This window comes from Ostrinia nubilalis, chromosome 1 (genome assembly GCF_963855985.1).
Source record: "Ostrinia nubilalis chromosome 1, ilOstNubi1.1, whole genome shotgun sequence".
NCBI classification, from domain to species: domain Eukaryota; kingdom Metazoa; phylum Arthropoda; class Insecta; order Lepidoptera; family Crambidae; genus Ostrinia; species Ostrinia nubilalis.
The window spans coordinates 2,054,347-2,079,758 of NC_087088.1; the positions used below are offsets into that span (position 1 = coordinate 2,054,347).

Genomic DNA, 25,412 nt, shown 5'->3' on the forward strand with positions numbered 1-25,412 from the left:
GCTTACTTTGGGGCTAGCTGGCGCTGTGTGAAATTGTCCAAAGATAAAAAAAATAAATAAATATCAAACGAGGTAATCTTCTGCCTCTCATTTGAAGATACACTAACTCCATCTATCATAAAATCTGCCTGTACATTATGGATCCACACACCAGCCCTGCCCAACCGCACGCTAGAGTAAACACGCCATTAACAATTCAAATGCGCGGGCGCAGGTCAAACGCGCTGACATGCGATTTTTTCGGACGAAGAATTTCTCTCTGTACTTCCGCTTCGGCAAGCTTGGTGTAACGAAGCGAGAAGGTACATTAGATCTGTGATTTAACAAATTATTTTCATAATAAAAGGTTATGAGTGATGTTCAGATCTAACAAGATGCCACAAGAGAAGTTAACATTTGGAAAGTGACGATAATAAGAAGCTAATTGACTTTACACTGTAGCGGACGAGGCGAAGAAGATCGGCAAGACCTGGAGCGAGATCAAGCGAGAAGCTCAAGACCGAACGAGATGGAGGACTGTTGTGGACGCCCTCTGCCCCATCTAGGGGACATAGGACCATAAGTCAAGTAAGTCAATTGACTTTACAGCAAGTGTAAAAATAGGCTTACTAAGGCTGAGTTGCACCACCTAACTTTGACCGTAACTTCAACGATAACCGGTGTTTTTTTGTATGGGGTTTGACAGACTTTTGACGTTTGTCAAAGTTAAAGTAAGGTGGTGCAACCCAGCATTTGGCTTCTTACTTTAACTTTGTCAAAAGGTGGTGCAACTCAGCCTAAGTATTATTAACTTGGGATAATCTTCTAGTGCAGTTGTGCAGTTAGCACAAACCTTATTGAAAATAAAGGCACAAAGAAAGAATGAAATAAACATGTTTTCTTTCTTTCTTTGTGGCTTTATTTGACACCAAAAACATAATTTAAAATACTGGGCACATTGGTCATCATGTTCATCATTAAAATGTTTCACCTATACTGTTAACTATATTTCTGTTATTTCTATCTCCACTTAACCGGCTTCCTACTGCGTCAAGTGCCCCACAACTTACAACTAGGTGGTCTTGCCCGTAGCGCGTTATACAAGCCTTACAAGCTCTCGAGCTTGTTCGAGACGTGATTACATACAACGTAATTCCGATCTCATTGTCGGTAATTGCCGAGGCCCTTCCGTTACCCGGCTCGGGGCAATCGTCAGGGCTGGTGAACACAAGGACTTAATTTTGAATAGCTCCTTTGAATTTGCCCCTTGGGAACGGTATCACGCATCATTCAACGGGATAGCGTGCTTGCAACCTATTTAAAGGATCAGACTTGATGGTAGAAAAAGTTTTAAATCCTATTATCCTATCAAACCTATAGCTTCGTTCATCTTAACAGCATTTAATAAAGTTTTTTCAAAAAGAAACAGCATTCTAGCGACTGTTTCATATGGATGCTGCCAGAGTGTAGGAGGTATACTCTACAATTTATGATATTTAACTACAAACCAACAATTAACCTAAATATACTAGCTAAAAACCTTTCTGAAAATATCTGTAAGTAAAAGTTACATATCCCAACTATCACTATATATCCCAACAGAGTTTTGTATACCTCACTAAAAACTACAAAATTAATATGGTTGTCCTTATACTTCGCAGCCCTGCCAAGGGCTCGTCGCCCATGAATGAATGCAACTGCATCGACTTGCGTCTAACTGATCGTATCGCAGCTTGAATGAATAAATCTATCCTTAATGAAACGCACTGGAGCGCACATAGACACAGGTGTGACAGTTACAACCAACACTTATAAAATATTCCACCTTTCTCTGCATAAAATAACGTTTATTTGTATACCTGTAACGTGCTACATAAATAACGTGTATATGTATAATTTACACTACAAGCTGCTAATTAATAAGTAATGTAAACTACCGATTAGCAGCTAAAGTAATAGCAAGGAAAAAAAACTAATTCACATTTAAGTTTGCGATCAGTTTAGTCCAAATTATTATATCTACGCATTCTTATTAGAGACCCAAGTTTATCAATCAAAGAAAATTATAGTATAGATAGAGGTATTTAAAGATACCCAATTTCATACTACTTAGTTACTACGTGGAATTTCCTCGGGATTTTAGGAAATGTGAAGTGGTTTCTTTGACATAGATTACGCTAATCAACAACTACTAGATAATGGAAATGAATCATTAAGTAGGAATCTGCTTTAAACATCACCTTATTTGGTATTACATTTATTTGCCTTTAATTGATTTGATTCTGCGAATGAAACGCCTCTAAATGATTTATTTCAGCCAATAATTATATCACAAGAGCCTACTTAACGAGTTCCACGTGTGAAAGCCGCCGGTCCCCTTCGCTGGGAAGGGTTGGGTGATGGCCACACTCGTCAAAACGTCCGAGAACCTGTTGCGAGAGGAATGCGGTGGCCGATCAAGAAAGTGCTGCGGCGATTGCTTTCTTAATGCCGAATAATCGAGCCGGCTCCACAGCGGAGGTAGGAATAGAAGGCTGTAAGATCATAATAGTCAAGCTAAGTAGTAAGCAAACGGGACATTCTTCTTTCCCACCAAAGCTCATATTAAGGTAAGATATAATTCCAATCTAATTTAGAGTCCATTGCGAGAGACACAGTACCGTTTTTGTCAACAAACTATCACTCACATCGTTTAATGACATGATGAGCCAGATAAATGAGTCGTTCTTCATAATTTACAGACATATCTCGTACTTCGTCTTAAGTAATTTGAGGAAGATCTTCATGTACCAAACATCGATTAAGCTCTATAATATCTCCAATCAGAATGAGGCTATGACGACACCATATTAGTCTGAATGCACATTAAGTCTGAGTACATATATTATATTATACAGAGCAGTTCTTCTTAGCCTTCGTGTCTTATGTGGCGATCTTCGATTGCTGTTTTAGAGCCATTAATGGAGCTCCACAACAATCGGTTGCACCACGGAAGGCCGAGAGATTCTCCACATTCCATCGATTACGTCAGAAGTGAACAGATCGCGAAGCGTGAGATAACTTAGAATATTGGAAAAAAATGATCCAACGACCACACACATTATCTAGCCTAAAATATACAAAGATAGTACATTACTATGGGAACCAATAGAGAGATAAGACAAAATAATAATACTTAACTTATCTTAAGAGGAAATATTCAGGTACTCTGTTACATTATTATAAGGTATTAATATAACAACAGACACCATTAACCTACAAATACCATTAAGAATAAATTGATACGCACATTTGAATGCGCACTTTATTCAAATAAACAGGAAAGACAAGGACACCAGTTATTTGATAGACGCTAATCTGTGATATGACAAACAATCGTATTAAAATATCAGATTTTATGTAAATTAGAGCTATTTATTTTATTATAGTCATAGTACAGCGTAAGGTCGACTAGTATGTAAGCAGAAATACTTACAATTGTCAGTTGAAACTGGCACTGGAACTAATGGGCAAGTATAATTTGGTTGTTTAATTTTAATTGCTTAATAATCAGGTTTCCAAAATCTGTCCATACAAAACAAATGCGAGTCACTTGCTTAAGATTATAAGCGCCTTTTTGGTTAAGACCTTCAGAGCTTGGGGTCCAAATCCGAACGCAGACTCCTTCGAATCATTTCGTCAATTTTCTTATATATTTTTTTCAGAAAGAAAAAGTTTATTTTCTCTTTCAAAGGCTAAATATCTGTAAAGTACTTATTGAAAAAATGCAGCTAACAAGACATACTTTTGTTTAAACTAATAAGTTAGATTTTGGCTTTTTAATATTTCAATTATTCTAATTACCTACATCTAGACTTGGCAGCTAAGGCTGCTGCAAGAATGCGCAGAACACCAGACTTCCAAAAAGTCCCCATCAGCCTCGTTAAACATCAAAACAGGCAAAAATGTAAAGAATCGGCCAAAACTTTGTATATGGACCCGAACACCTGCGTCCATACAAGATCCCTCCTGCCAACATACAACACCTTGCAGGAGTTTATAAAGATCGTCCGACCGGACTTTGCCACCACCCATGTCTTAACCAACCACGGTTATCATAAGGAATACCTACATCGTTTCCATATCGTCGCAGATGACCGCTGTCCCTGCGATGACCAGACTCCACAAACTTGGAAACACCTCTTAACACAGTGCCCTAGATTTGCTTCAGCCCGATATAACCATGAAATGACATCCCGCTTGCTAAATATCAACCCATATAATCTACCAGACATAATTAGAACAGAAGACACAGCAAAAAGCTTCAAAGCCTACATTACCCATATAGTCGATCACCTACAATAGGCTAGTTTCCTAAAAAAATTTTTTTAGTCCGTCATGTTTAATATCAAAAAATATTGAACACATATATTTTTATTTGTCAATCTATCAAATAATTACATAGTTATGGTGCACTTTTATGCAAGCATTGACGTCACGGGCCTCTTCTTATGAACTTTGGCGCGCTTTATCTCTTTAAATTTTCATTAGTTGGAAAAAGTGAAAAATACGTGTAGAGTATTTTTTGATAAGTTAACTGACGGACTAATTAAAACTCTTGCTTTTTGACCCAGGAAACATCCCTATTATCAAATTACAATCATCATAATTCACAAACTAAATCACTGCATTGCAATTGGAGTACTCCACTAGCTACCATTGCAGGTGTATCTCAATAACACTCACTAACAAAAAAAAATACCTACATCTCATTCAGACTGCTTTTGTACCTACTGAACAAGATGTGATGGAAAATAATTGAATTGCACTCTACTCTCTATTCGTGAATAGTGTGTTATAATAACTCTTTGTACAGGTTATTACGTTTACCACTTAAATTATTATGATTGTCATTGAAACTGCAATTTGCGTGCGACCAAGTGGACATTAGAAATCTTGATAACGTTTTAATTGGTTTACATGCTGGAAATGTTAACAATTAGTTTGTCAATGCAGATTGAAAACGCATATTAGTTGGCTTAAAGATACTCCTGCTGAAATGTGGTAGTTAATTCTGATTAATTGTATTATTTATGTTTTGAGATAAAGATAGACAGCAAGCTAGTTGATGATCCGAGCTGATAGAAAGCGGCTACTATCGCCCTTGGATATAACTCTTCTTCTTGTCGTGTCGACAACAAACCTATACAGTGTCAGCCCAAAACTCAGCTACAAGGTATGACAATTAGTATTAAATTACATGCTTTACACTAACATAGTTATAAACTTCGCTCCCATTCAATGTGGTCGTTTGATGTTTCCACACTTTTGTAGGTCTAAATCAACTAGGAATAGTACAAAGCGTTTTGTAGTAGCGAAATATAATTGCATTTCTAATACTGAAACTAAAATCATAGAAAAGAGTTTTGAAGATAAAAATAAATATACTGACTGTCAGTTTTAGAAGCAGAATCGAGCTCACTGGCCAGTTAAGGCCACCTAACGCTACCTGTTCCGCTATTAAAACAATCGCCTACCACCGTAATAATAGAACAAAAAACCACCTTCCCGAGCGTGACGTAACCGAGGCGGCCTCAGTATTGTCACTCGATTGTTTGCCAAATCCTAGAATCGATTGTCGCGACTCGATTGTTTCGAGCGATATAATTGGCGGAAAACGCAATTTATTCAACTGGACGTGTAAATTGACAATTTTAACGCGTGTCGACTCAATTTGAAATGGGGAGAACAAAACAAGATATACAGATTTATCTTCACATTTGACGTTATAATGATTGTCGAAGATGAGCTAATAAATAGGCAAATAAATTGAACGCACGCAAGCAGTGATGTCATATCACAAAATTGATTTTGATGTAAAAATTGGTGAATTTTTGGCTAGTATTACCGTGATTTTGGGCTCGCATTCTTAAACTATGCCCAAACACAAACTCAAGCACATACTCTTAAAATTCAAGTCTGATTGGTACTCAGGATTGGTAGTGATATTTGGACTAATCTATTAGCTTTTTGAGTGTAGTTATAATGTGAGTGGCAATGCGATGCCATTTCTTAAAGGGTCCTTTTAGCTACAGGCTATCAAAATTCAGACTTTTACTTATTGTATAGAGCCAGGGTGAGTCTTCTGGGTTTTTCTCGAATGAACAAGCAATGTTTCCCCGAAGCACTTGTGTCGTAACGGTGACATTTGCGTGACGACCTTCATGCTTGGACCTCAACCTGTTCCACACCAGTTGTGGGTGCGCCGCTCTGTTTTGGACAGAACATGATTTTGTTTTATGTAAGAAAAGTGGCCTGATGTCTGGTTTTACGCAAAGTTAAAACTTTCATCTGGGTAGTAATTTACCTATTTGGTTAAAACCATCTCTTATGGCTCAATCTCAGGCTTTATAGTAGAGTCAAGACAATAATTTGAGAACTGTTTCAAAGTTTTTGCGACTATAAAAAGCGAATAATTATGAATGACAAGAAAATACCCTCAATTCGAAGTGGGATTCCTCTTGTAGAAGCCGTAAGTATAAATGATTTTAACGAGTTTTACAGTGACAACTCGTCAGTCCGAGCAATTTACATGAATTTAACATTACACTAAAATACCGTGAGGCCTGATCCCGTTCGAATTGAGCGCCACAAATTTAAGTTAATTACGAAAATAATCGCCTCTCTTAAATAAAATACTTAAACCGACGAAAATGTTCGAGAGAAACGCAGAAAGATTTATTTTAAAATGTTTTCAGAGGAGTAATTACCGAGCTTATAATTGCTATACAAAAACACCTACCTCATTAATCTTTGGTGATATTTTAGAAAGGGGTTTTGTAGTTGTACAAGAAAAAAATATTTTCTCTGTACCTATATACCATTTCTTCTCGCAGTACAAATTACTAAGACTAGGTTTTGTTGATTTAAGGAAATCAATCATTCCAATTTTTATTTTCTGTATCTTGAAACACCTTTTCTTAATTTTGTGTCCGTTGCCGTTCTATTAACGCGTTAAATAAAACAGGTATGTGTAGTAAACCTGTGAGTGGAGACTACAGTAAGTACTTTCTCCAGCAAATTGCTCTGAGAGTGCAGACAATTAATATCGCAGACCAATCCAGGTTATTAGGTTTGTTAGGTGGTTCCAATTAGCCCAGCCAGACACATACACCATTAGACTTCTCTGCTAATGTCTAGCGTGTTATTACACTCTATTAGAGCTTTACACGGATTATCCAGTTTTTTTTCTATCTTAGCTATGATTGGGATAGGTAATAAACTTGTCAGTTAAGATAAAGGGATGAAAGTTTTCTTAACAGTAAACAATAACACTGCTAAAACAAGTACGAGTATTTGTACCACATACATAAATTCATACCACAAGGATTTATGTCGATTTGGATAATTATACAAAATTACTAAATAAATTACCCAATCCCTTGGCCACGTTACACCTACAAGGTTGCCACATCTTACCAACCAGAGAAAACTTACCATCTCGTATATTTACCCAAATGAGGGCCATAATTCTAATTTAATTACCAGTTAGTATGTTAAACTGATGTTTATCACCGTGTTTAGTCGATTGATCAATGTAATAAACAAATACGTTTCGAAACGCTTGGGAAACGGAGTTACGTTGGTAGCAATCATGCGATGATAACTCATGCGCATTGTTCCATAGAGCATGCGCGTGCCACAGACTATATTACAGTAGGTTCAGACTTTGTTAGTCTCTCTTAGGTATTAGGTAAACCAGGGATAAAACTCTAGCAACAGTTGATGCGCTAATCGGGACGTGCAGTGCATACTGAAAAGTGCGGTACCTAATTAGGCAAATGGCGTAGTAAGTATGCATGAAACAGAGTGGTTAGAATTTTTTATTGCCTACTAAATGCCACTGTTGGAAATTTCATGAAACTGATCCGCTTCTGGCAGGTCCAATCTAGTTAAAAGCATAAAAAGTGGTAAAAACCATACTGCTTCTAATATCAGTCGTTACCATGCCAACTAAGCATCAATTCTGCTGACCAAGGTTCTTATTCTTATTATTACTTTCTGATATACCTACATATTTGTACCTACTTGTAAATGAGTAATTGCCATTTCACCAAAAAACTCTTGAACTGAGTTTAAAATTTTAGGTAACCTTCTGCATCCTAGTGTATTGTGTCAAAGATCATTTGCGTTCACGGCTGAGCGATTAGTGCACTGTCATTACCATATCATCGCAGCAGGTGGGAATATAATGTGGAACAGTTAATGGAACGGTAGCAGTTTAGACATGTTTTGATGTTGCGAAATTTTGCTATAAGGACGAACGATTTCATAAGCATAATAGAGTCCTAAGTGTGCCTTTACGATCCTGAAGAAATGTGCAGTCAGATTTTCTCATCTCCGATATCAAAACAATGCGATGACATTCCTACTTCGTGCAACTCGCTTTTAGAAACATTTGCTGCCATCAGTGTTTACAGGTGTTTCCTAATAAATCAATAGAGTCTTTAAGAAAAAGCGTATTATGATCCTAAGACAGACAGCGAATCTGCTATTCTACTGATATTTTTTTGTTTTTCATCTTCTGGATTAGACCAAATCGCACTCCTGTTCACAGAAATATGTTGTCAAGGCATGTATGCCTATAGCAGATCTGCAGTATTGTTACACCTACAGATTAAGCCAATGCTTCAGACCACCGATTTTTAGTCGGCCGATAGTTGGGCCCGATTCTAATTTGTATGAAGAATCAATCGGTGTAATGTGCGCACTTCCATACATGTCCATACTGATTAACTGCCCGACTAAACTATTGGCTGACAAAAAATCGGTGGTCTGCGCCTAGGCTAAGACAGACTTTTAAACGTTCGTACCTTCATAATGGTTGTCGTCGTCATCGAGCTGGTGGCCGGCGCTGATCTGGCGGCACAGGTCCTCGTACTCGGCCCAGTAGGCCGCCAGCGCCGCGGGATCCGGCGCGCGCGGCGGCAGCGGCAGCGCCATGCGCACCTCGGGCGACTCCTGCGCAGAAAACACGACATAAGTATACGAAACAATCTCAATAATTTAATAGAGAGAGTATGGAAATGGTCGTAAAGGTAGCAGGGAAGCGCTGGATGCAGGCCGCTACCAATCGATCAACGTGGAAAGCATTAGGGGAGGCCTATGTTCAGCAGTAGACATCCTATGGCTGAAATGATGATGATGATGTATGGAAATTTCGTTTGGAGCCAGCATCACGAGTGTGTGTTGAGAGGAATCTTTATGGCTTGTGTCCGTAAATATGTAGTTCGATAAGGTCATTTAGTAGGGTAATTTACACACTTACAGGGTAGAAATGTACCATCCTAGACTGCATCCCACTTAACACCAGGTAAAATTGTTATGCATAAAAAAAATAAGGTGTAGGTCATAGTCTCCATTGCCAGTACGACTAGGTGTTGTACGAGTATATCTAATTTTTCAGAGGCAAATGAATGGTTTTTCCAACACGACTAAGCTGTCCAGATGGTTTGGGGAGACCTGAATCCTGAAGCTCGCATATTTGTCCCTTACTCGTCTTTGTAACTTAACAATGATGACAGAAATGTTTAGTCTGTCTGTAAAGATATCGATGACAATAATTGCTATTTAATGGCAATTCCACTTTAATGCTGCCTGTCTGTGACACAAGTTCTATATCAAACAGCAACATGTGGTGAAAGAGCAATAAAATTTAGTATTAAAACAGGGCACGAGCGCGTGCTATATCAGAACATTAGTGCCCTATTTAGTAAGCAATATTTTGCACAACATGCGCAAATTATAACAGAATCATATTAAACTCACGACGCTTGGGAAATAATACATTAGTAAATTCTATAGCAGCATCTGCGAGTTGAATCTGAATTGCATCACGCTCTACTTCTGCATTGAACTTTTGAAACCTAAATACCTACTATCTGATCCTAAATTCTTAAATACATATTATAATACCCTCGCACAAACAAGGGATGCATGAATCTCGTACAAAGATAATAATATCATTGCAAAATAGAGATAGGTACCAGTATTGGATTTCTACCTCCTTAAGGATTAGTAGTAATAAAAAGTCATAAAACTCATTTCTTTTTGCAAATACCTAGGCTTTTAAAAACACTTTTACATGTCCTGCGACTTCACTGCTTCGGGACAATAATGGGCAATAGGCAAAAGTAATAATCACAATACCACTCTTTGCGTCGCACAGTCGGGTAAAAAGCGCCATAGTAACATAGATAGGATCCGAAACTCATTTAAATATACACAAGGAAACATAATATCACCGCTTAAAGAATTAAAGTGTTAAATCATTAGACGCTAACTCCTCATAATCGCATCTAAGCCGAAGTCGTGCCTTCCTCGCGGTGATCGTGATCAACATGCGGAATCGCGCAGACATTCAGGCTGTGTCTAACTATAGTAGGATCAATTGAGCGATTTGCTAACGTCTAATGCGCGAGCGTTAGGACATTAGCAGACGCGCGACTTTTACCCGCAACAACAGAGTAGGATCTCAACGCTTTAAAATAAACTAGATATTTGTGGGGTTGAAAAAGTATTTAGTATACCTATAAAAGCCTGATTGACTGACTCACTCATCACGAAATCTCAGAAAGTACAAATGCTAGGAGTCTCAAATTTTGCATGGGGGTTCCTTTTAGAACGTAGTTGAACACTAAGAAAGGATTTTACAAAACTCCCACCCCTAAGGAATTAGTAAAGCGGGATCCACGCGTACGAAGTCGCGGGTGACCGCTAGTATTAATAAATTTTTGAAAATCAAAACGTCGCGTTGCTTACTAAAGCTTTTATTGAGCTTTTTTTACTGAACTTTCGATCGAAATTTGATGAATGATGATGAAATGCGTTTAGTAGTCTTCATGAGCGCAGTCGAAGGTTTCTGTAAATTATTAACATTTATCTAACGACGAGCTAAAGTAGCGTAGTCTGTTTGGGGCCTAACACTGCTGCTTATGCTGATTTAGTTTACTCACGATATATTTTCCACTAAGGACCATTTACAATCCAATAACGTAACAGTTTCATTAATATTACCATTTATGTTGACTCTAAATGAAGCGTTGATATGGTATGTGAATAGCAATTTGGAACACATTCTGTAAGTTTTAAGTCTTTCGCTGCTCTTTACAAATAAAATTATCCGTCTAAAAATCTCTGATATTAATTCTTAATTGCATTTTCTTAAACTAGAAAGGAGTTCAACTTGAATATAACGAAGCATATAGACTGAATTTAACGCTATTTCTTTGAATCGAATCTTTATTTATGATTACAATAGCTTCAATCATCTTACAAATTCGCAATTCATCAAAGGTCGAGTTCTGCAACTCTACTAACAGCTAGAACTGGACATGCTTTTTCAAATGTCAAATATGTATTGACAGACCCACAGGCCATGCAGGGATGTCGAAATATGTTTTTTGCATTCTGACAATGGTGCCCGGCGGCTTGAAACATGATCGCCAGTGTTCAAGCCGCTTCAAACGGATGATGAAACATTATGACGATCGCGCGCAGTTCGAAACAATTGAAACTCTATTGTCAGTCGCATGTACTATTAATATAAATGCTGGTAACCGCCTGTCTGTCTAGTTACCTTTTCATGTTTAACCACTGGTCCGATTTATAAAATGTAGACAGACAGTTTGAGACCTAAGGAAAACTAAGAAAAGGAATGTTTTTTTTTTATCCCAGCTTCGGTGGACATGCACACGATACTAGTCTTTCAGGTGGGCCAAGGCAAATCCTTACTCATATAAATGCAAAAGTAATTCTGTCTTACCTTTTCTCGTTAAGACCACCTAAACCGATTGAGAATTTGAGATGATAGCGAGAGTTTCAAGACCCAGAGAAAATCGTAGTATCCCAGTTTTTCAAAGGGTGAACCGCATTATAGACTTTGAAACAGGCCGAATTTCAACCAGGCATTCTTATAAGCAATACAAGTACGGCCGCACCTCGTACGAAATGCAAAACTATCGCTATCTGTAGACGCTCCGCGCGTTAGCATACCGCGATTGCCGATAACGCAAGGTCGACGCCGAAGAAAGAGGCGGAACCATGTAGGTACTTGCCATAGATTGGACAGGGTTTAATACTTCCTAGCTTGAGACAGGTGTAATACTCTCGTAGCTATTTTATGGGTTGACATATACAACGTGTCCCAAAATTCAAGGATAAGCCGGCGCCGCAGGATGGACATAGTCATGACTACTTCAGGAAAAATAAGAAAAAAAATCTATCTCAATTATTTTTTAAGTTACACAATAAATTATGAAATTCGTCGAAAATTGACACCCCTTGTGATATTTTACATTACCACGACTACAATTTTTCAAATACTTCTGTTTTTTTGTTTGTATTGGCAACTTAAGTAGTGCTGCTGTCCACTCCAATTCTTAAAACCCCCAGAATCCTTGCAGTTTTTACACAAAAGTTAATCAAAATATGATATTTCCTTAAAATTTTAAACGATTTTTACTTTCACTCCACTTTGACTCGTCGTTTTGTAAAAAAACAGTATGAACACTACTGCGGCAAGTTTATTATAAAGTTGACGCAACTATCCAAGATTCCAAAATGGTATAATACTCTAAGAAAACTAGTCGCAATAAAGATATGCGTACCATTTTTACAAGAACTTCGCTTGTTAGTAGTATGGGATAAATCTTGCAACTAAATTTAAAACCAGTTCTCCTCATCCAATTGAGCTGAAATTTGGTATACTTTTGTAAGTACGATGACAATTCAATATTATGGTATCATTGAGCTGGATGGAGTCTGGAGGTGGCCATAGGAACTTCTAAATGAAACGGCGGAATTGCATCTAGTTTAGGTTCGTTAGATTTGTCTTTTCAAGCACTTTGGTGCTAGATGATGTCCAGGATCCTGATGATGAAGTCAAGAGGTGGCCAGGAGCTGGCCATAGGAACTCCTAAACGAAATAGTGGAAGCTTATCGAGTTTGGGTTCGTTGGGTTTGTCTTCTCGGGCACTTGGGCCATGAGATTGAGAAACAACTTCTTCTTCTTCTTCTTTTCAGCCAAATGACGTCCACTGCTGGACAAAGGCCTCCCCCAAGGTTTTCCACAATGAACGGTCCTGCGCTGCCCGCATCCAGGCTCTTCCCGCGACCTTTACCAGATCCTTTACCAGAGAAACAACTAAAATGTTTAAAATAAAGTTATAATCGCTCATGGAATTTTTTTCTGTTTGCGCTACAAACCTTCGAAATTATTTGAACCTTGCATACAATTATTTTTATCGTTAAATTCTTTCGTAAAATTTCGCATTAATGCTTGTTTTTAAAAAAGTTTTTTTTATTATAACTTTATTTTACACTTTTTAGTTGTTTCTCAATCTCATGGTCCAAGTGCTCGGGAAGTAAAATCCAACGAACCCAAACTCGATAATCTTCCGCCATTTCGATTAGGAGTTCCTTTGGCCAGCTCCTGGCCACCTCTTGACTTCATAATCAGGACCCTGGACATCATCTAGCACTAAAGTGCTCGAAAAGATATCCAACGAACCCAAACTAGATGCGATTCCGCCGTTTCGTTTAGAAGTTCCTATGGCCACCTCCAGACTCCATCCAGCTCAATGATACCATAATATTGCAATGTCATCGTACTTACATAAGTACACCAAATTTCAGCTCAATTGGTTGAGGAGAACTGGTTTTAAATTTAATTGCAAGATTTATCCCATACTAACTAACAAGCGAAGTGCTTGTAAAAATGGTATGCATATCTTTATTGCGACTAGTTTTCTTAGAGTATTATACCATTTTGGAATCTTGGATAGTTGCGGCAACTTTATAAAGAACTTGCCGTAGTAGTGTTCATACTGTTTTATTACAAAACGACGAGTCAAAGTGGAGTGAAAGTAAAAATCGTTCAAAATTTTAAGGAAATATCATATTTTGATTAACTTTTGTGTAAAAACTGCAAGGATTCTGAGGGTTTTAAGAATTGGAGAGGACAGCAGCACTACTTAAGTTGCCGATACAAACAAAAAAACAGAAGTATTTGAAAAATTGTGGTCGTGGTATGGTAAAATATCATAAGGGGTGTCAATTTTCGACGAATTTCATAATTTATTGTGTAACTTAAAAAATAATTGAGATAGATTTTTTTTCTTATTTTTCCTAAAGTAGTCATGACTATGTCCATCCTGCGGCGCCGGCTTATCCTTGAATTTTGGGACACGTTGTAGAAGCCACATAAAAATTAACTTTAAAAAAAAATAAAACCGACTTCAAATGCGTGAACACAAAAAAAAAAAAAAAATTAAAAATATTGCGTATAAAAAAGTTCATCCCCAATTTTCCACCCTTGGGGGTGAAATATTTTCTTCAAATTCGCATGAAACCACCCTTTTGATAATACCTATTCAACAAAAAAATAATCGTTCAAATTGATTTATAATCGGCGGAGATATTGCGTATAAAAAAGTTCATCCCCAATTTTTCACCCTTGGGGGTTGTTTTTTCTATTATTAAAGGACATTGTCAGAAACCGCCTAAAAAACCGCCCAAAAACATTAACCCATCATAATTATTTTCTATTTTTTTTAATACATTAAGCACCCTTTCATTCTAATGGACACTTAAGCATTGAAAAATTAAATAAATAAGTCTTTTAACGTTTATTCTATAATACTATTACAACTTCCGGACGTTTTGGTGCGTGGCATGGTCTAAAACCTATCAAGTTCCATAATTTTTGCCGATAAAATCTGTACGAGGCATTACCGTACTTTATTGCTGGGAGTCCATGTATAGTGATGTTCCTGCGGCCATCATAGACAATAAAATATCGATTTTGAAAATAAAATAAATCGATTAAACTGCTTTGAAGACTAGATTTGCGTTAAAAGCTAAAAAGATATTGACAGTTTGACACTATTACAAGAAGATATCTAAAGTGTCCAACTGGTCGAAGGTCGTAAATAAAATAAAAATAATTAGGACCATAAACTGATATTCATGGTATCATAACTGTAAAAGTGTCAGAATCCGATGTTGAATCCAATGCCAGTTGAAGTGTGAGAAACATATATATTTTTTTTTATGTGACAGGAGGCAAATGAGCAGACGGATCACCTGATATCAACCTAGTATAGTAGCCAGTCTCTCATAATCTATGCCAATGAGGGTTTTCGCGATTGAAAAATCCGCCAGATGGCAATACGTAGACGTGAGGTCCAAATGCTGCATGATTGGTTATTTTTGACATGACATTGACAGATATCCACCAATCATGCAGCATTTGGACCTCGCGTCTACGTATTGCCATCTCGCGGATTTTTCAATCGCGAAAACCCTCATTCATAGCACATGTATAATAATAGACCAAATGAACTTTTATAGATTGTGAAAGAGAAGATAAAGATTTTATTATTTTATTAAAATCTTGCCACGAGGTAGTTTTTCAGTAGAAACCAGGATTGGATAATCGCTACAGGCAAGTATCAGAACATTTTATAAATATTTTTAATCGATTATATCCATGTGAATCGTTTTAATAAATTGTCATTTTACTTTTTCAATTAAAACTTTTTCAATCCCTAGTCTTGTCAAACTGTCATAATGTCAACAAATTATAAATGTCACGTCAGTTGACTCAATTTCAGTCTTCTGTGCGTTTATTGTATTTTTATTTCAATGAAATAGTGCTAAAGGGTTAGTACTAAAACTGAAAGCCTTTTTTCAGAAAGAAAACCAATGTGGTGCCCTTATTATTCATGCTGTTTGAAAGTTACAAGTCAGTGATACAGAGTTGCCGACATTATAACTCCGTAGTGATACCATACCAAAGAAGAAGTTTTCCTAAACACTTGTGTTGTTTTTATATGTGATCGAATAAAAAGGATTAATTCTACTGCTCAAATGGAATAACTTATCCCAAGAGACCGAATATAAAAAAAACCTCTCCATAGAAATTATCACCATCACGAGGATGTGAATTTTTTTGAGAATTTGATATTGGTCCTGTAAGAAAAGTAGTTGTATTTCAGTAGTAGAATCAACCCTTCTTGTTTCATCAGCAAGAGTAACTATAAAAACGCCCTGTAGGTAGGTATTATTAAGCTGAAGAGATTGTTTAGTGTCAAAGACTGTCACACAGTGTAACTTAAATTGGCATATTATGATAATGAACATAAAAACTTAAATAAATATTTATGTTAATATTTTTTCTATTTATTTATTTTCCCAAAGCTTCACAGTGACAGCTGAAACAGCAATACTGTTAACAAAACAGTAAAACTAAACTTGGAACAAACTGTTACAAATATGAGGGGTTTAATATTTTACAAATTAAAATAAAACCGCATGTTGCTTTACTTTCTCGTATAGGTAATAAATGTAATTAATGGCTAGATTATTAATGTTACTTTGTCACCCTCAATAGTGAGGAAATCTTATAAAATGGTAACCCTGATTTTTATTGTCATTCAAGTGCTCTTTCTTCGCATAGGCTTCTGTGATTTGGCCAAGGGCCACACACATTGCGATAACATTATGCGACATTGATTTGACAGCAGCGGAGTGAAGTCTTGCGACTATGCAAAATGATACCCTGTAATCGTAGCGCATACAGACATAGACGGGGCGGGGCACATAGCTCGTAGAGCTGATGGCCGCTGGGGCAGGAAAGTTCTTGAGTGGCGACCACGAGCCGAAAGACGTAGCGTGGGCAGGCCTCCCACTAGGTGGACCGACGATCTGGTGAAGGTCGCGGGAGGTGCCTGTATGCGAGCGGTGCAGGATCGGTCTTCGTGGAAATCCTTGGGGGAGGCCTTTGTCCAGCAGTGGACGTCTTTTCGGCTGAAACGAACGAACGAACGATACGTATTACCACTATTTACCAGACATTACTATTTATTGCATACTCGCCGGATTACACGTAGGAGCACGCGCGTAACAGCTTCGGCCTTGCATTATTATAAGATCTTGTTCCGCCCTTTTACGAACTTCCTCCGTGAGGATATCCCCGCCGAATTCTATGATGAACCTATCAAAAGTCATATTCTGCAATGTCAACCCACCACAAGGTGGACCGACGACCTGATAAAGGTAGCGGGAAGGCGCTGGATGCAGGCCGCTACCAACCGTGCGATGTGGAAGTCATTGGGGGAGGCCTATGTTCAGTAGTGGACGTCCTGTGGCTGAAATGATGATGATGATGAAGAAATGAATGAAAATGACAAATCTTCGAACGTGTATAATACCGTGCCAAAGTAATCATATAATTTTGGCACCTTAATAACTATTGCCGTTTTTGTTGTAAAGATCATGCAGCGCTACTTGCGGATATTATTGGAAAGAAAACTATGTGGGCTCTAGATCTGAAGCCGCTTTAACGAACACGAAGTGCTCATACAATGCGGCGTATTTTCTTCCAGTCTTTAGTCAGGACTTTAGTCGAATTAAAACCCCGGTTGAACGTGATATAGCCGCACTAGAATACGATGCTTTTTTGCATAATCGCAAGACTTCGTTCCGGTGTCGACCGAATGTTATCATGATGTATGTGGCCCAGGGGTTACCGTAGCCGCTAAGGTTTGAAACTTCTTGCTTAAAATATTGTAGTCTTTGGCATAGACTACGATGGTAGTCATGGAGATAGGAGTTTGTTATCTCGTGTCAGATGTAAATGGTGAAAAGAAAACTCATGATTCGTGGTATTTTTATGTAATATGTAGGTATTTTATAAAAGTGGAACCCCGAGTGATCTCCAAAACCCATTCTATTATTATATACGATTCGGCTTCGATATCTATAATACAATAGGAGTTTATTTTATGTGTCAGATGACAAGGGTGGAAACAACCTACGATTCATGTTGTTTATTTACGTGCAATATGTGGGCATATTGTAAAAGTGGAATGCCGAGTTGTATTTCTAAAACTTGTTCTATTATTTTATACTATTTGGCTGCGACTCGGCGTGACGACAATACAAAACATTTTTCGCGAATCGGTGTTCATACATTCACACAATAGGTACATTAGACGCCATGTTGTCATAAACGACATATTATAAAATCGCTGTGATTTAATATTCTTAATCATTAATTTTATGGCAAGTGTCCATCAGGAATCATTGTTCTTACACACAGAATCGTATTATTTCGCTTTCGGGTAGTAATATGTCAAAATTGTTGGTTCTTTAGGCGAACAATGTATGGAGAACGAACATTGTCCTTTAAATGGGACCACCCTTGAGGTATTACCTATACGCCGAAAAAAGATTTGTTCAAATCGGTTCATAATTGGCGGAGTTATCGCGTAACAAACATAGAAAAAAAAAAAACATACGGGTCGAATTGAGAACCTCCTCCTTTTTTGAAGTCGGTTGAAAATAGATTAACAGATGCCAATCGTGCTTGCACTGGTTTAGGCTGGTTTGTAATTATTGGTGATATCGTGTCCGTGAGCGTTGTTTATGTGTGTGTTGCCCGAGCGCACTTTATATGTAAGCAGATTATCTTCTGCTCCTATCTATTTTATGTAGAATCTCTATCATACCTAAACAGCGGCAGCTATCGTCAAGATATTTGTATATCAGACTTATCAAGCAATAAAAGAAGATAAATAATGATAAAAACATTCCACAGTAATTTATCGGTCACATCTTTCTTTTTAAATCAATAATTGCATTAAATGGTCAATAGTTAGGCCCTGAAAATAGTGTTTCTAAATCTGGGGGCACGGCAGTGCCCCCGCCAAGTCGAGCGCGAAGCAAACACTGCCGTACCATCCTTTACTGGAACCATTTCGCCGCATTTTCAGGCCCCTATTTGAGAACCTCTGGATAAAACCAGAACGCAGAAATTTTCGTCATCTAGTTAGCTATAATCACATACTTAAAATCCAAAATTTCAAGTCTGTAGGTTATTTAGTTCCGAAGTTAAGCGAAAGCAAAGTTTCGCATTTATGACACTCACTCACTGATGATCATCAAAATAGAACTAGTACTTCCCATAAACTCAGAGAGCTGAAATTTGGTACAGAGTTAGGGTTTAATGGCCACATAAAGGGAAAACTATAAAAACTAGGAAAATCGAAGATCTGGAGTAACACCACATTCATAATCAATACTACTAGCGCCACACCGGCACCGTGGTGTTCGCCTGTACCGCTCACCGCTAGATGGCGCTAGCACTTTGAGCGTCGATTTTCTGCACCGCGGTGTCCAGATTTTTTTTCCTTTCTAGACCCCCCCGTAATTTGAATTTGGTTGATTTCATTTATTATATCGTGAGGTTCGCTAAGGTTAAGTTATTATTAAAACAATTGTGATTCGTTGTCCATTTTAAAGGTCGCTATGTTTAATATCGTAAAAAACAATGTCAATATTAAAGAACGACGACGTTAAATAATTATGCCACATTCTACAAAAAGAAGTGAAATCCCACCAAAAACATTCTGTAAAAAACTAGCCAAGTCTCGATGGAGCTGCTTGTTTATCTCTAAAAAGTAATGAAATCTAGACAAAGTCGTGCCAAGTCTATGGTTCTTTACTGCGATTCTTTATTATTATAGTTAATGTTGTGTGACTTGGCCGTTTAAGGGTACAAAACCAGGTGCTCCATGATACCATTGCACCAATCTGTTGCCAGAACCGCTACCCATTGACGATGGAATATTGCCACTTGGAAAACGTTGATTGTAGGCTTAATAAAGCTGCGTATTTCAATAATACTTAAGCATGATTATTGATTATCTTAATAAAGATTGTTCAACGGCCAAGTCACACAACATTAACTATAATAATAAAGAATCGCAGTAAAGAACCATAGACTTGGCACGACTTTGTCTAGATTTCATTACTTTTTAGAGATAAACAAGCAGCTCCATCGAGACTTGGCTAGTTTTTTACAGATTGAGAATTACAGCTTGAAGCTCGTCTTTTACCTACTCAAGGAAAAGTTCATACTTAATTAGAAGATGACCACGCTCAAGCCAAAAATCTCAATTAAGAAACTGGGCCTTTGTCGCATTGATTCGAAATTAAAATACAAACATAATAAATATGTTTTAAGTCGTATTTCCTTAAAAGTTCGCAGTCCAAAATAAAATTGACCCGCATGTTCTGAGAACCCATGACTCACCGTTCTGCACGAATATTAACAAAGCAATCAGTTTCATTGTGCTAATCGACAGAGAACTTAAAACCTGATTAATGTGAAACCTTTTAAACTATTCATGACCAGGAAGCAAAATAATGAAGAAATTCTTCAAACTGCATCAATTTACTATCTCTCTTTTTATCTGACTTTCATAAGTGCCAAAATAATTGTCAAAATTGAATAAATATTTTTGATTTGATTTGAATTGATTAGGCATTTAATGAATATCGAATGGAATTTAAAGTTTATAAGTACCTAAGGAAATAAACCAAATAGATAAATACTTAGGCTGACTCGCACCACCTAACTTAAACGGTAGGTAATTATAACGTTAGATAACCGGTGTTTTTTGTATGGAGATTGACAGATTTTTGACGTTTGTCAAAGTTAAAGTATTTTGCAAGCCGTAGGCAACAACTCTAGACGAGGTAAGCACTAAGCACGTCCTTAAACGACGTAAACAAATATCATGGAAAATATTAGGATATTAAAGATGGTATCTATGTGTTGTATGATCTCAAAGACGTTTGATGCATGATAATTTTAATCAGATTCCCAAACTGGAAGTAACATAATTCCGAATCACTGTTACACGTCATTTTTCTCGCGTTACGTTAATATCTCGAGTGGTTTGCATCGTCATCGCACCTTTACTGCATCGAGTGATGTCATGCATCAGACATCCGGGAAGATACATCTTGTAAATCCAAACACCAACTTTGGTATACGTCAATTAACACATTGACAGTCGTCTGCATGCAATGATAAATTATCAAAATCAAACCACATGCTCTGTTTAGTTATTGTTTGAATTGTTTCAAGGACTTGAAACAATTCTTGATTGGTTCAAATCAATAACCACCTAATCTATGCTAGAATTTGAAGTTAATAGTTTCTTAATACTATTTGATTTGATTTTGATTTGCAACGTCAATTGTCAAAATGAGAATTACTAGCGCAAAGTAAAACATTTAAGTGTTCTTAAATTTGATCTCTTCCATTTACAGATCCTATTTGGAATCGCACTCAGCACCTCCAGTTTAGGGCCGAGTTGCACCACTTTACTTTAACCGCAACTATAACCATAACCGGTGTTTTTGTATGGAATTTGACAGACTTTACGTTTGTTGTAGTTACCCAGCCTAATAGGAACTGTCCACGCACTGGATCACAAGCGCTGATATAACTGTATGATTCACAAATTAGCCATTTATGGTGCGAGAGAGACTGGCGAAGTAAGCCACGATGTTACTAAACAGTTCCACAAAATAAACAATCCGGATCAAGGAAACTAGGCAAAGCATAATCACGTGCAATCAGCAAAGAATTCATATAGATTGATTGATCTGCTCTAAAACCCTCGAGTTTTATATTTATGGTCGATAAAAAGCATCCAATAAAAAAGTATTATAAATTTTTTACTCCAATAAACAATTTTATTTATTTATTTATTTATAATCTGCTTGAAGGCTTACAGAAAGTCCAACGCGCCAACAAGTTATACAATACAGATAATTTATAATAGCAATTTCAATATGCAAAATTGTCAAATAATTAAAACGATAAATTAAATAATAGTCAAATAACATTAAAATTAAATACATAAAATAATTAAGTCCAAAATAGAATGTCATACCTAAGACTACTAATAAGAATAAGCGATAAATACATTTATGTCCAGAGATCAATGTCAAAGTTATTCAAAGTTATTACTTACACAAAAATCTATGAATTAATACCATTATTGTACCTAAGCGGTCGGCAAATATGTCGATATCGTGCTGAGCAACTAAGTCCCCGATTAAACGTAATGCGCGGGTAGAAGGCGCGCTCGCTGCGCGAGTGGTGCGCGTGACCGGCCGGTGTAGCAGCCTAGGGCGGCGACGCGGTTCAACCATCCCGGTAACATCCCGTGGTATGCGCGTGGGCACTGATAAGCCTACTTTCGCTAATATTTGTGGACTATCAATTTTGCCATGTATAATCGACAAATAGTATATTATACTTGACATTATCCTCCTAAACTTAAGGGTTTCCAAATCAACCATGCCGGAGACAAACAAGGACGGGTACAAATAGGGGTAATATCCGTATCTCTTTTTATACAGCCAGCGAGCAAACTTGCGTTGAATTTTTTCTATCATTAAGGCATATTTATCCTCGTAGGGATCCCAAATGACAGCACCATACTCAAGCTTGCTACGGACGTATGCGCTATACAATATCTTAGCTACCCTAATATCGTCAAATTGAGCAGACGTCCTTATAACAAACCCTAATAACTTACTAGCCAATTTACAAATTTTTGTCACATGTTTGTGAAAGTCCAACTTAGAATCTAGCATTAAACCTAGGTCTCGTATGTCAGCGACTCTTTCCAGTGGAGTGTCATATAAATAATAATTAATATTCAATGGAGAACGTTTACGTGTAAAAGTAATTACTTTACACTTGTCAGTATTAAATGCTAGGCGATTGACGAAACTCCATTCTAATACCGCATCAATGTCGCTTTGCAATGCTATAGCGTCTGGAACACTGGAGACACCCAAACAAAGTTTGAGATCATCCGCAAACAGTAGGCATTCAGAAAATTTAACACATGTAGGTAGGTCATTTATAAAGATTAAGAAAAGTGTGGGTCCAAGGGTACTACCTTGACTGACACCTGATCGTGTGTAGTATTCATCAGACTCAAATCCATTCACTCTTACAAATTGACTTCGATTTTCAAGATAACTGGCAAAAAAATCCAAAAGTTTTGGAGTTAATCCTATAAGAGCCAGTTTCTGAAGGAGAATATCATTATCTACCATATCGAACGCCTTTCTGAAATCAAAGTATCTCCTATACGTCATTACAATTTGCATGATATGAGTATCTCTAGTGATTGTCCAGATATATCAATGAGCAGCCCCGATAGGGTAACAGTACGCGCTGGAGCACGATATGCTCAAGTGACCAAGCAAAATGATCCTGATCCGGTAAAAAATATCCTAGATTGTATGCAAGCTACCCTATTGAAAGAACTGAAAAAGGCTCAAGATGAGTTTGAAGCGCGATTAACAGAGAAAATCAGTACAGTACTTACTGAGCAGTTTTCGGTATTGAAATCGGAATTACTGGACAAAATATCTGACTTGACAATGAAAGTGACAGATCTAGAGAAGAAAATTGAAGATATGGGTGCCTCCAGCACTAGACCAGAGAAAACCAAAGTTCCCAAGGTCTCCAGGGAAATTAACATCATTCCTGGGTCTACTAACCCTAGCCTCAAACAAATCATAAACAAGCGTAAACCATCAGACAAGCAAGAAGGAAGGAGAAATACCGGGGCTACTAACGGAACGCCTACTAGAAACCTCTCTGCTACTCAAAACACGCAGACTCCTATCTCTGGCAAAAAAGATGAAGAAGCCGACGACGGTGGCTGGATACAAGTGAGACGGAAACGTGCGCATACCTCACTCCCTGGCGTGCTGCGAGGAACTGCTGTGCCCGGAGCCACGTCACTATGTGCTGCCGAGAGATGGAGATATCTTCATCTCTACTATGTACAGGAAGGTACTACAGTAGAGCAGGTGCGTACCCATCTTAAGTCTATTTGTGATAGTGACATTTGCACAGTGGAGGCATTAAAGCCACGTGGGCGCTATGCATCATTTAAATTGGGAGTTCCTGCAAAATATGCTGAAAATGTTATGTCTTCCAATAACTGGGCAGAAGACATCTGCGTGAAGCCTTGGCGTCAGTCCTTTCGTGTCAAGGAAAGTAAAAAGTCAGAGTCATAGACGAATCAAAAATGTGTCCTTGATCTACCAGAATGTTCGAGGGCTGCGGTCTAAAACTAGCGTATTTCTTAATAATGTTACTCAGTCGAGTTTTGATATTATAGCTTTGACTGAGACATTCTTGACAAGCTCCGTGTCCGATGGTGAGCTCTTTCCACCGGGCTTCACTGTGGTTCGAAAGGACCGTGCGGGAGATTCTGGATGGGGAGGAGTTCTGTTGGCAGTACGGGATTGTTTCAATGTTAGAGTGATTAAAGATGTTGATGGTCTCACACCCGACATGGAATTAGTTTTAGCTATTGTAAATCTTAAAGGAATCAGTTGTTTATTTTGTGTTGTATACCTGCCTCCAAATTACAATAATGAACAGTATCTAAATGTATTGACATGTATTGAAAATGTAATCTGTACCTACCCGAATATGAATGTTTTAGTTATAGGTGACTTTAATCTGAAGTCATGTAGTGTTAACGTTAACATGAATTTTAATCTATTTTGTGACTTCTGTAATCTCCGGCAATATAATAATGTATTAAATAGATATGGTGGTATGTTAGATCTCGTGTTGGGCAACCTCGAACCCGAGCAGGTTACGGTGTCTACAGGATTGGACCCCTTAGTGCCAATAGACCAGTACCATCCTGTACTTGAAGTTAGATTTCAACTTTCGATTGGTTTCCTGCCCACCTCGCCACCTACTGATGTACGCCCTAAAACTAGGCCTGATTGGAACTGGCGTAAGGCTGACCTTCAAGGTTTATATGGGACGCTGGCTGCTATGGATTGGTCTGATTTGTTTGGCGTTGACGATGCAGATTCAGCTGCAGAACTGTTCTATACAAAATTATATGATAGCATAAATTGTTTTGTACCATCTAAAATCAAATCCACGTGTAATAAACGGTACATTTATCCTAAATGGTATACTGCAGACATTATACGTGATATTAAGAATAAATACTTTCATTTGAAACGCTATAGGACTGAAGGTAAGGAGTTCAACAAAGAACTTTTTAAATTCTATAGATGGCGAGTTAAAATATTAATAGACAACGCTCATAAGCAAAATTTGAAAGAACTCCAAAAAAATATTATCAACGACCCAGGTAAATTCTGGGAGCATGTTAAAGATAAAAAGAGGGAGAGATGTCACATCGATGCTTTTAAGTTTAACGGCAATGAAGTGACTGGTCAGGCTGCAGCCGACGCCTTTGCCGAATACTTTGGCTCAGTGTTTCAGAGTGAGGTTCCACAGCTAGATTCTGGTGAGGCTGCACGTTCAGCACGTGCGGATGCCACTGCCATTTCTATAGATATCATTGACAAATCTGATCTAAGAGAAGCAATGAAGCGCATTAAGGCGCGATCATCTGGTGGCCCCGATGGTATTCCAGTGTTTCTTGCTAAGGACTGCATATCTGCTCTTCAGGAGCCCCTTTTGTACATATTCAACCTCTGTCTCAGACGCTCTAAGTATCCGAAGCAGT

General features: G+C 37.7%; 3 protein-coding genes across 3 annotated transcripts in view; 2 read left to right on the top strand and 1 right to left on the bottom strand.

Moving 5' to 3' along the window:
- LOC135078003 (14 kDa phosphohistidine phosphatase-like) overlaps positions 1–25,412 on the top strand; it is a 516,815-nt gene that overhangs the window by 404,111 nt on the left and 87,292 nt on the right. The window lies entirely within an intron of this gene.
- The window catches only part of LOC135077259 (unconventional prefoldin RPB5 interactor-like protein), a 250,827-nt gene that overhangs the window by 79,271 nt on the left and 146,144 nt on the right, over positions 1–25,412 (top strand). The window lies entirely within an intron of this gene.
- The window catches only part of LOC135076984 (rho GTPase-activating protein conundrum), a 127,730-nt gene that overhangs the window by 49,104 nt on the left and 53,214 nt on the right, over positions 1–25,412 (bottom strand). The window contains exon 3 of the mRNA XM_063971532.1: positions 8,832–8,979. Coding sequence (XP_063827602.1) covers positions 8,832–8,979 — 148 coding nt within the window. The remainder of the gene's footprint in view (positions 1–8,831; positions 8,980–25,412) is intronic.